Here is a 13,619-nt window from a genome sequence, read left to right on the forward strand (position 1 = left end):
TGGATTTAAACCCCACCAAGGATCTGTGGGACCACCTTGATCAAGCCGTTTGGGCCATGGATCTTCAACTGAGAAACCTAGTCTAGCTGGTCACAGCAATGGCGCCACATCCCTGCCGGTACCTTCCAGAACCTCATCGAATCTCTCCCTGCGTGTCTCGCAGGAGTCCGCACTGTAAAAGGTAGATATTCAGGTTTTTGATAGATAGTTACATTAATGTGACTTTACAGTGTATTTACATTCTGCCAGAACTTTCCATGCCTTCTTTGTAATTATACTTACTATTACATTCTCCTGAGAATATATGTTTTAACCTAATATTTGTCTATATCATAGACAGCCAAGAAGATCCACAAGAAATACTAAGAGACTATGTTACCCCAAGCTTTTGGGATTGACTAGGGGATTTTGAAGGGAAAGAAATTACTAAGCAATAGGATAAAAATCAGGAACACAGTATGAACACTGAGTGACAACATATAGAAAGATAACTGTTAGAAAAAAAAATTGAAATATGATGACTTTGTAACATATACAAGTTGGTATTGCAGCGGTCTCAGGACATTCAATGGTGTAATTATAATTGTTCACTTGTATTTGAATTTGCATGTCAGGTAGCTCATCCAGAGCTTAACTTTGCACTCACTACTCCTTTGTCGAAGTAAACCATACTGCAGAATATCCATCGAGTAATGAACTATTACAGAAAGGGGCAAAAAACTCAGCCAAGGTCATATATAAACATAAATGTTGTTGTCTACAAAGTATCTGCACAAAAAAAACTTACTTTTTACTATATATCATGCACTTATGATGCAATGAATAGTAAGTATATGGAATAAAATTGTTAGCAGAAGATAACCATCCATACTTCATTCAGGAATATAAAGTCTTGCAAACACCGTACCCTAGAATAAGATAACCTGTTGTAAAACAGGCCGCAAACTATAATTCTATAGATGACACTGCATTTCACACCACTCCATTCATCACACATTCTTACAAATGAAGCTTCAAAGCAGATGACTTTATTTGCAGACACATGCCACAACATCCGAATCTGATAAACAGGTTTGACAGATATGGTCATTAACTCCAGTTGATTTTCTGGCTACCAAATTTACTAGGATATATTCTGACTGACTAATACATATTTATGAACTCCCAAGAACACTGTGGGAATGTTTTACAATATGTAAACTTGCAGTGCTGTATAATATATTCAGTAAAGCATCACTGCCTGGAGTTTCTTCTGTGAAAGTGAGGTACATTATTGGTCTTTGACATGTGTAGACAAGCAAATAAAATAAAGAAGGTGCAACTATTGGTTATTGGAAAGATTATAGAAGGGACAAAGCAGCAGTAAATAAACTGCAGGGCGTCTGGAATATCTGCAGTTGGGGAGAGGGAGGAGAGGGGGAGAGTTGACTCAATTAATTTCTCCATAAGCAAACAGCTGACGAAATTTATTATTGTTAATATATGGATCAGCTTTTGATTAAAATATAAGTGAGCATTAACTACCGAGACAAAATTATGTGAAGATAATGACTGGTGTGGCGGCTGTGCATTGGCGATGGAGGTGTAACAATAAAGAGAGATCGTCTCTGGATGAAAGTTACTGTTGTGGAGAAAAATCAACTGACACCATTAAAAGCTTGTTCATACCATTGTACTAAATGCCAAAATTCCTTCACGAACTTTACTACGTGTTGAGCTTAGGTATCGATACATGACTGCTATGCGCTGGTGCGTTGTGAACTGCACAAATTCACTTCCACTGTGTACTATGCCCTTTACACATGTCAGATAAAAACATCCTTGATGCTTCAAATAAAAAAACTTAACAGCTGTTTAAGTTTTAATACTGACTGCAGTTCCATGTGGTACATTATGTTCTATGAAAGACAATATGAGTAGCAGATAATAAACTTTCCTCTGACATGAATTTTCTGAAGCTATGCACTGGTATCAAAACCGAGCAGTAGAACAAACTCAGAAAAATGGCTAAAACAGGGACCATAATCAGCCGACTTCCTCGCCAAATGGTTTTCTGGCTAGCACAGATATGGGGTACCAACATATCTTTTATTCCAACCTGATTTCTGGCTGTTTCCACATGGAATGATTGTCAATCCTAAGGATTGGAGATGACATCTTTCACCTTACCTCCTCATTTTTCCGTCTATCTCATCTCCAGAAGAAACCTCTGGTTCCAAAAGCTTGAGGTAATATTACAATCAATGTTTCTGCTGACCTGGTCATCATTCAACATTTGGCGTGTATGGCCAGTTAAGAAACTGAAATAAATAAGAACAAAGTGGATATCTTTTTGCTGTGCAATACTAAATTGAATAGCAAGTGAAAATTCACCAGAGGAATGTGTTACTTAAATATTCCAGAAGAGTGCGATCAAAAGTCCGAAATATTATTTCTAATAGTTGAGTTCGAATTTTATAACAGCCAGACATAGAGTAACACAAAAACAGGATGATCATTATCTTGCAGCCATAGAGTAAAAGAATGAGAATACAATGGAAAGATATATGCAAACAGGAGGGAATTGGAGGGCACACAGATTATTAATACAACTGCCAGACAAAACAACATAAGGACTTAAAACATTCAATGGAAAAAGCGCTAAAAAGAATACAGCAATAATTATATAATAAAGATTTACAAATGGAGAGGTCAGCTACAAAGCAACTTAACAAAGATATCATTTAAAAGTGTGTACATAGGGGGTGGGGGGAGGGAACATATTTATCAAATTAGGCTTATTTTACGTGGAAAAAAGTATATGGCAGCTGCAAAGATATGGACTAATCAAAACATTTACAACATAACAAAAAACAAATTTCCGTGCTTCCTTTAGTCCTTATTTGTAGTAAATGCCACAATTAAAACCCCTTTGAGGGTCAGTCAAAGGATCATCAAGTCAATCATTTGATGATATTCAGAGAAGAATTTTACATTTGTTGCATAAAGGTGGTCACCAAAGAAATGTTTAAGAGGGAAATGTTACAAAGACTTATCCTTAAAATTATGATTGTGGATGTTCTACAATGAGACAAGGAAGATATTAACACATACATCTTATATAATGTTCATGGTGGCAAGTTTTTAAAATTTTTTGGCCAATGTACGTCATACCAATATCTGTCCTTTCTATTCACTATTCTTGAACTGAAGAATCTTCCCTTTATAACACATCAAACAGAGCCTTGGGAATTTGAGTGTAGATATAGATTCACAAAGGATGTGGATCAAAGAAGAACCTTTCCAGTTGGTCCACACTTTTATTTTTCACTGATCATCATGACAGTGTCACTATTTCAAACAAAGCCCTAATGAATAAGGCTAGAAACACATCAAAACCAAAAAGACAAAATGGGTACAGGTTCCTTTAAAAATAATTGTAGTTCAATAACTGTTACAGCTTAAGTATTAGTTAAGAATCCAAGGGAAAATCAATTGGAATCAAAGCACCGTAGGAGGGCCAGTAACATGTTTGAAGAAAAATGTAACAGCGACTCTGTTCCACAAGAAAAGATTTAAAATAGCTTTTCCTTATATAATGCTTAATGATTATGTAAAAGTCAGGGAAAAAAATCGAGTTACAGTTTAAAGGGGTACGAGAAACAAGAAAGACATAGGTAATTATAATAAGGAACAACATTAACAGAAAAATTAATTAAAATTCACCCGGAAATAGAAATATATATGCAGGAAGCCATTTGTACAAATATAAGATAATGTTTTTCTACAAAGAAAATCACACAATGACGGGAAGGAAAAATGATGCTAAACTACTTCAACCAGCACTTCCAGCAATGCTACTAGTCTAGTGTAAAGGATGTAATATTGTTACAGCTACTTTGAATAGATATATTCGAGATACTTTTCAGCCTACAACTCCACAGCTGGTCTTAAGTACAGCAATATTTGTCATAAACGAAACGCATATCCACTTCTTCATACACATTGTGAACGTCCGGGTGGCTCCATGAGCAAATTTTTTATCTATACAGTGGCAAAGCAAAGACCTCTGGGCTTAAAACATGTAAGTGATCCCACAAACCCTATCATAGTTGTGTATTTGCTTATATTTAGTAGACTAGGGCAAATTTTTGTGGTATCACTTCTCCTGACAGTACTGTCACCTACTTCCACAAATGCTATGTTGCTGAAGTTATCTTTGAAGGCTCTTTATAATGCCAAAGAAAAAGTATGTAGTTCTATTATAAAGTCAGTGTCACAATTCAACATCTATAAACCTTAAAAATTATTCACAATTGTCAGCAAAACAACCACATGGTTTTTTATAGCTAGCAAAATCTATACCTTAAAATATTTACATGTTCTTGATATACGTGAGGTGGTCTGTCTTAGTGGCCTCACCATGTTTCCATATAGTGCGTACCTATTTTCTGAAGATTTCAAATATTTTACACCACTCAACATTGCAAAAAACTAGGTTAATAATTTCTACAGAACTGTGTTATTGTTTCTTCTTTCTTCCATCATCACACACAATGTCGAACTGCCTCTCTGGAGATTTGATCTTTCCTAAAGATAAAGTGATTTGGCATCCTCAATTTTTTTATTTCTTTATTTATTTTTTATTATTACTACCACAATAACATTTTGATAGTTATCACTTTTATCTGTCCCTGTTATATGTTTTGTTGGGATGATAATCATCAGCCTTGTAGGTTCTGCATAGCCACTTCCCCAAAGATTTTAGAAATTCAACAATAATTTTATCTATCCTTTCTGCCTTGCTAGACAACAAGTTCCCCACAGCTCTACCAAACCCCTGACTTTTAATAATGGGTGCCATATGTTTTTAAAATTGACATCCATTTCTCCTTACCTACAGTCTTCTTACTCATATAGAATAACAAGGTAATCCCTCAATTTATCCACTCATCTGCATTTAACTTTACAGTTCCTTTTACATTTTTAAGGATAAGCCTTTGATTTGTATTTCTGTGAAAGTTGTTTTGACTTTTGTGTGTGCTGGATTATCTTGATGACATTTCTGTTTTAATTCTGTATTTTTTTTCTGCAGCTGTTTCACTTTAGTTTCCTTGAACTTCCTTATGATTTCATTTCTAAGTGACAAAGCTGAAAACCTTCCTTCTCCTGAACATTTGTCATTTTCTTCTTTCATTCATCAAATAAAGTATTCCTTCTGTTACCCTCAATTTCGACACAATTACCCTTCTCTTAACTATATTTGTCAGTTCAACTCCTGTCACCCTTTTACAAATTGATTTTCTTCTCAACAGCACTATCTACAGTGGTATTATTATTGCATTACAAATAGCTTCAGTATCTTTCAACATGCTTCATTCCTCAATAATTCAGTATCTTACTTCCTCATACATTTGTTATTGCAAATGACTGAATTTTGCCTACTCTTTATCACTACCAAATTGCAATCTGCATTTACAGATGGTGGGTATACCCTGGAATCTGCTATTTTATTTCAGAATCCCTGTTACACCATGATATGATGCATTCTGAACTTTCCTGGGTTTTCTTGAATTTTACCACATCCTATTGCAGAGCCTGTATTCTCCCATTCCCTTCTATGCCTTTACAATTCCCCATGGTTATTAGATTTTCATCTTCCTTTACAATCGGACTAACTCAATTCTCCTATACACTCTCTACATCTCCATTTTCTGCTAGCAACATCAGCATGTACATGTTAACTACAGCTCTTAGCATTGGTTTGGTTTTGATTTTTATGAGAATAACACAATTGGTTATTTGTTCATAGGAACTTCTTACGCAACCTTCCTATTCAAAAGAAACCATACTCCCATTATACCATTTTCTGTTGCTGTTCCTATTACCCAATGTACATTTGACTACATACCTTCATCTTCTTCCATTTCACTTCATTGATCCGTAACACTTCTAGTTTCAGCCTTCACATTATCCTTTGTCATTTCTGTTTTTTGCCACTTATCCAAATTTTTCCATTTGTTACTTAGCCCTCCCTATTCCAAAAAATATATGGAATTTATTTAGTTAACTTAATTTTTATACTCAACCCCACTTCTCACTTAATAGAAAAACATATAGACAGAATCAGCCTAGATCAATTCAAGGAATTATGAGGAGAAAACTGGTCTCTCAGACTAATCAGCATATATAGAACTCTGTTACTTTATCAATACTGAAAGCAGCACAATAATCAAATAATGAAGGTTTGGCAATGCTGTTTGATCTTAAGCACATACATGAAGGAAGAGGAGAGTAGTGTTTAACATTCTGCCAACAACAAGGTCATTAGAATCCAAATACAAGTTCTGATTAGGGAAGGAAATTGACTGTGGCCTTTCAAAGGAATCATCCAGCCATTTGCCATTAGTGACACAGGGAAATCACGGAAAACCCAAATCAGAATAGCCACATGCAGATTTGAACTGTCATCATCCTAAATGTGATCTCAGTGTGCTAACCACTGCACCATCTCATTCGGTGTATGAACATGGAGTCTGCCGATTAAAAAATGCCTTCAATGTCCCTCCTTCCTCCCTGTCGCTAACATATCTTATAATCTTAGCACAACACTTCTTAAATGGCAAGCACACACTCATTAGCATATATACAATTTTAACATATTAAATTGGAAAGCTCCGGAACTGTTTAAAGGAAATAATGAGAAACCTAAATCAAGTTGACTATACAGGTATTTGAACCCTGTTCCACCAGAATGTGAGCCGAGTATTTTAATCACTACACCACCTGACTCAGTATAGTTGTGGAAGAGTACCATGATTTATCATAAAACTATGGAGAATGAGAAAATAAAAAGGATGTGGGAACCTCAAAAGACACTAGGACTGTCAATATCACACGAGGCAATTTGCTGGCACACAGAGAGAGATGAAATAGCTAAATGTCATTTTTAAATGCTTATAAAGGGTGGAGCAAAGAAATAGGAAATTTTGAATGTTAGTGTTGTCAACACTGTATCTGGCAATTGTTTGGAACTGATATTTAACTGTTGCAGTGTGTTGCCATTTAGCAAACATGCAATATTGGAGTGGTGCGGAACGAGGTACTGCTGCACACAGGGTATTTCGACCGCACTACCAGCTAGGACGTCTTAGACGTGACATCTGCTCATGCAACTACAATCTGGGTGCGTAATTTTGAAGAACCTGGTTCAGCTTTGAAAAAAGAAGCCTCCAGGTGGCATCTGTACAGTATGTACCACAGAGAACATTGCAGCTGCCCAAGTTTCCATTGAGAGGAGCCATTGCCACTCAGTTCCACACCATGGAGGTGCACTCGATACTGGGTGACCATGCGTACAAAGAATACTGAATGAATTGAAGTTCCAAGCCTACAATTTACAGACTGTAAAGAAATTAAATTCACGAGTCTGTGTCACATAGGGAGTTAAATGAACAATTGTTAAATAAAGTCAACGAGGATACAAACTTCCTCAACAACATGTCGATGTCAGATGAATCTCACTTCAGCATTAATGGATACGTTAAAAAACAGAATTTCTGTTACTATGCACTAGAAAATCCTTGCAAGTTTCACAACCATCCAGTACACAGCACCAAGGTTATAGAATGGTGTACATTATCATGTCATGCTATTACTCTTTTCGAGTTTGAGGATGACATTGTAACAACAGTAACATCCTGTCTGTCTGCTGATATACTTGAAACATTCTTTAAACTCAGACTGCATGATCTTAATATGTCAAACAATCATTTCAGCCAAATGAAGTCACATCACATACTACTTGACATTTGATGGAAGCCATTTGCCAATTGTTTGGAAGGCACATATTTCCCGCAAAAGTGACATTCTATTGTCTTCAAGATCCTCTGATGTTGTATGAGATTTCTTCCTGTAAGGACGCCTTAAAAGCAATGTGCACACCACATATCATGCAACTATCCATAAAACTAAACAGAAGATTGAAGATGAAATCACTGTCATTCCCAACACATGCTACGTGTGTCATCAATAGTTTATTTATTGAAAGCTTTTGAATTTGTTCAGTTTGCCCAGTATAGCTGCATGAACATGCATGCATCTCTTGCTATTTTCCACAAATTGTCAGAAAGCTTAACATTTATGTGTTGTTCTACTGAATTATATGTCTTCAAATTGACAGTGCTTAGTTAGCTTCATCAGATAAACACACTTCAGCTTAATGTGTACATCACTATGCCATGCATCTAGAAATTCAGTGGGCTGTTTAGAAGTAGTACATATGGGGAAATTGAATAGATGCAGAATACAGAAACATGGGGGAGGATACGGCAGAAAAACAATTAAATGTAAAATAACAACAGAACACAGGTTTGAGGGAGAAAATAAGAAAGCAGAAATCTTTCTGATGTTGAACAACAGATTTCAACTGAGTTTACTGAAACACCCTCCAGAGTTCTTTCACATTCTACTAGCATCACAACACTCAAATTGCTGTTGCCAAGTGTGTTTGGTGGCACTTATTTTGTCACGGAATCAGTTCTGTTCCGTCCAACTCCGTAGCATTACCGCCTACCAAGCAAGGGGGGGGGGGGGGGGGTTGGGGGGGGGCAGGTTGGATTCCTAGCAGGGGACTGGGTGTTGTATGTCCTTCAGCAACATTGACACACAAGTCGCCGAAGTAGCATCCACTAAAAAGACTTGCAATACGGCAGCCGAACCCTGAAGGGGATATCCTGGTCAATAAATGCCATATGATCATTTCATTCACCCCCCCCCCCCCAGTTTTCTGTTCCAAGTCTGATTTTGCTACTAACAAAAAATTGTTGTACAGCACTATTCTTAAGATGTTATAGCGTTGAAGATAAAACATATTGTAGTATGTTGTGCTGAATGTTGTTGTTGTTGTTGTCTTCAGTCCTGAGACTGGTTTGATGCAGCTCTCCATGCTACTCTATCCTATGCAAGCTTCTTCATCACCCAGTACCTACTGCAACCTACATCCTTCTGAATCTGCTTAGTGTACTCATCTCTCGGTCTCCCTCTACGATTTTTACCCTCCACGCTGCCCTCCAATGCTAAATTTGTGATACCTTGATGCTTCAAAACATGTCCTACCAACCGATCCCTTCTTCTGGTCAAGTTGTGCCACAAACTTCTCTTCTCCCCAATCCTATTCAATACCTCCTCATTAGTTACGTGACCTATCCACCTTATCTTCAGTATTCTTCTGTAGCACCACATTTCGAAAGCTTCTATTCTCTTCTTGTCCAAACTAGTTATCGCCCATGTTTCTCTTCCATACATGGCTACACTCCATACAAATACTTTCAGAAATGACTTCCAGACACTTAAATCTATACTCGATGTTAACAAATTTCTCTCTTCAGAAACTCTTTCCTTGCCATTGGCAGTCTACATTTTGTATCCTCTCTACTTCGACCATCATCAGTTATTTTACTTCCTAAATAGCAAAACTCCTTTACCACTTTAAGTGTCTCATTTCATAATCTAATTCCCTCAGCATCACCTGATTTAATTTGACTACATTCCATTATCCTCGTTTTGCTTTTGTTGATGTTCATCTTATATCCTCCTTTCAAGACACTGTCCATTCCGTTCAACTGCTCTTCCAAGTCCTTTGCCGTCTCTGACAGAATTACAATGTCATCGACGAACCTCAAACTTTTTACTACTTCTCCATGAATTCTAATACACACTCCAAATTTTTCTTTTGTTTCCTTTACTGCTTGCTCAATATACAGATTGAATAACGTCGGGGAGAGGCTACAACCCTGTCTCACTCCTTTCCCAACCACTGCTTCCCTTTCATGCCCCTCGACTCTTATGACCACCATCTGGTTTCTGTACAAATTGTAAATAGCCTTTCGCTCCATGTATTTTACCCCTGCCACCTTTAGAATTTGAAAGAGAGTATTCCAGTCAACAATGTCAAAAGCTTTCTCTAAGTCTACAAATGCTAAAAACGTAGGTCTGCCTTTTCTTAATCTTTCTTCTAAGATAAGTCGTAAAGTCAGTATTGCCTCAAGTGTTCCAACATTTCTACGGAATCCAAACTGATCCTCCCCGAGGTCCGCATCTACCAGTTTTTCCATTCGTCTGTAAAGAATTCGTGTTAGTATTTTGCACCTGTGACTTATTAAACTGATAGTTCGGTAATTTTCACATCTGTCAGCACCTGCTTTCTTTGGGATTGGAATTATTATATTCTTCTTGAAGTCTGAGGGTATTTCGCCTGTCTCATACATCTTGCTCACCAGATGGTAGAGTTTTGTCATGACTGGCTCTCCAAGGCCATCAGTAGTTCTAATGGAATGTTGTCTACTCTAGGAGCCTTGTTTCGACACAGGTCTTTCAGTGGTCTGTCAAACTCTTCACGCAGTTTCGTATCTCCCATTTCATCTTCATCTACATCCTCTTCCATTTCCATAATATTGTCCTCAAGTACATCAGCCTTGTATAAACCTTCTATATACTCCTTCCACCTTTCTGCCTTCCCTTCTTTGCTTAGAAATGGGTTGCCATCTGAGCTCTTGATGTTCATACAAGTGGTTCTCTTTTCTCCAAAGGTCTCTTTAATTTTCCTATAGGTAGTATCTATCTTACCCCTAGTGAGATAAGCTTCTACATCCTTACATTTGTCCTCTAGCCATCCCTGCTTAGCCATTTTGCACTTCCTGTCGATCTCATTTTTGAGACGTTTGTATTCCTTTTTGCCTGCTTCATTTACCGCATTTTTATATTTTCTCCTTTCATCAATTAAATTCAATATTTCTTGTGTTACCCAAGGATTTCTAGCACCCCTCGTCTTTTTACCTACTTTATCCTCTGCTGCCTTCACTACTTCATCCCTCAGAGCTACCCATTCTTCTTCTACTGTATTTCTTTCCCCTATTACTGTCAATTGTTCCTTTATGCTCTCCCTGAAACACTGTACAACCTCTGGTTCTTTCAGTTTATCCAAGTCCCATCTCCTTAATTTCCCACATTTTTGTAGTTTCTTCAGTTTTAATCTACAGGTCATAACCAATAGATTGTGGTCAGAGTCCACATCTGCCCCTGGAAATGTCTTACAACTTAAATCCTGGTTCCTAAATCTCTGTCTTACCATTATATAATCTATCCAATACCTTTTAGTATCTCCAGGGTTCTTCCATGTATACAACCTTCTTTCATGATTCTTAAACCAAGTGTTAGCTATGATTAAGTTGTGCTCTGTGCAAAATTCTACTAGGCTGCTTCCTCTTTCATTTCTTAGCCCCAATCCATATCCACCTACTACATTTCCTTCTCTCCCTTTTCCTACACTCGAATTCCAGTCATCCATTACTATTAAATTTTCGTCTCCCTTCACTATCTGAATAATTTCTTTTATTTCATCGTACATTTCTTAAATTTCTTCGTCATCTGCAGAGCTAGTTGGCATATAAACTTGTACTACTGTAGTAGGTGTGGGCTTCGTATCTATCTTGGCCACAATAATGCGTTCACTATGCTGTTTGTAGTAGCTTACCCGCATTCCTATTTTCCTATTCATTATTAAACCTACTCCTGCATTATCCCTATTTGATTTTGTGTTTATAACCCTGTAGTCACCTGACCAGAAGTCTTGTTCCTCCTGTCACCGAACTTCACTAATTCCCACTATATCTAACTTTAACCTATTCATTTCCCTTTTTAAATTTTCTAACCTACCTGCCCGATTAAGGGGTCTGACATTCCACGCTCCGATCCGTAGAACGCAAGTTTTCTTTCTCCTGATAAGGACATCCTCTTGAGTAATCCCCGCCCGGAGATCCGAATGGGGGACTATTTTACCTCCGGAATATTTTACCCAAGAGGACGCCATCATCATTTAATCATACAGTAAAGCTGCATGTCCTCAGGAGAAATTACAGCTGTAGTTTCCCCTTGCTTTCAGCCTTTCGCAGTACCAGCACAGCAAGACCGTTTTGGTTAATGTTGCAAGGCCAGATCAGTCAATCATCCAGACTGTTGCCCCCGCAACTACTGAAAAGGCTGCTGCCCCTCTTCAGGAACCACACGTTTGTCTGGCCTCTCAACAGATACCCCTCCATTGTGGCTGCACCTACGGTACGGCCATCTGTATCGCTGAGGCACGCAAGCCTCCCCACCAACGGCAAGGTCCATGGTTCATGGGGGGTCGAATCTTATACAAGGTAAATTCTAGTTTCACAGTGAAGGAGAAACACATTATTCCATTGTCTGGTTATTCAATCCTTACTGGCCACTTTTGGCAGGGCCTCTTTTATGCTAAATTTATTTGTGATGTTACTTGACACAATATTGCAATGGTTAAGCTGCCTCACACTAGAAATTAAAGCAGTCTGTCATTAAACATAGTAATCACTGATCTTTGTTTAACTTTTGTCTAAAGTAGAAACCTGAACCTCCATGTGTACATTGTCTCCATGTCTTGTCAGTAACATTTTAATGATCATATTGTTCTGAACTCACCATGACAAGAATCATTCTCTTTCCTAAAAAAAGGGGGGGGGGGGGGGGGGGGAAGTATGGAAAAGGCACAAAAAAAAGTGAAGTTGATAAAAATAGCTGAATAATCTTAAGTTATGTATTCAATATGTGACTTTCATTACCTCCCACATTGGTTTTATGCCCATTTTGAACAAGTGAAAATCACTCTGACTAGATAGTTCGGAGGGCCTTATTAAATGAGAATACAATGCCCAAAACTGTTCAACTGTAGCAAACCTTGCAATAAGTTTCAAGTTCTGATCATAATTTTGTACTGATGCTTGTTTTCCTGGAGTCCTATGACTATACCATAGCCAGTATTCATATTCCAATTTATGTTCTCCATCTGGAACTGGTAAAGGAGCCTGAAAAATAAGTAAAATACAATGAAACTAAAAATCTCTCTTTAGGGGAAATTTATTGTGATAAGATCTTACCTCATTGGCTAAAGAGTGAATGGATATAATACATTAGCATATAATTTTGGTTTGTCATGTATGAAATTTGTTAGTTAGGCTGTTTAGATGAAAATAACATTTAACACAACATACTTTCTCTTCAAATGACCAATTTAGTTGGACAAATCAGTACGCAGACACACACAAGTTCAGAAATTTCGTTCTGACCTCTTACTCAACTTCCTAGTACGCATATTTTGTAACTGATATGAGGTTGAGAATTACATTTTGGTTTCACTCTCAACTCCTTGTTTTCATCTTTAAACTAACTATTTCTATTTCACTATTTCTTAGCACAGGATGCAACAGTTGTTTATCTTATTTATTGTGACAAATTCACTGCTTACAGTACCAAGGGGGGAGGGTACTTTGTGCCCACCTTTTGTAAATATTGTAATTTATATTCGTATTTCATCTTTGAAAATTCTGATAAAAATATTTATTAAGCCAGATTTTATAAATATATCATTTCTTCAGCTAAACTTAATCTGTTAATTTAAGTCTAGTGGGTGTCATCAAACTCTACCTCCTTAGTAGCTGTGACTTGACAACAACTGTCTTATTCCATAATTTATGACATTTCGGCAGTGAAGAGCCTCTGTGAATTGCATTTCTCTCTATGGATAGCAACAATGATCTCAACAATAACTGACTTCTCTTTGGCTT

At 37.3% G+C, this 13,619-nt stretch overlaps 1 protein-coding gene across 2 annotated transcripts in view; it reads right to left on the bottom strand.

Moving 5' to 3' along the window:
* The window catches only part of LOC126271085 (eukaryotic translation initiation factor 4E type 2-like), a 47,067-nt gene that overhangs the window by 14,114 nt on the left and 19,334 nt on the right, over window positions 1-13,619 (bottom strand). For both annotated transcript variants that reach the window (XM_049974124.1, XM_049974125.1), the window contains exon 3: window positions 12,618-12,860. In XM_049974124.1, coding sequence (XP_049830081.1) covers window positions 12,618-12,860 — 243 coding nt within the window. The remainder of the gene's footprint in view (window positions 1-12,617; window positions 12,861-13,619) is intronic.

This window comes from Schistocerca gregaria, chromosome 1, assembly GCF_023897955.1.
Source record: "Schistocerca gregaria isolate iqSchGreg1 chromosome 1, iqSchGreg1.2, whole genome shotgun sequence".
NCBI classification, from domain to species: Eukaryota; Metazoa; Arthropoda; class Insecta; order Orthoptera; family Acrididae; genus Schistocerca; species Schistocerca gregaria.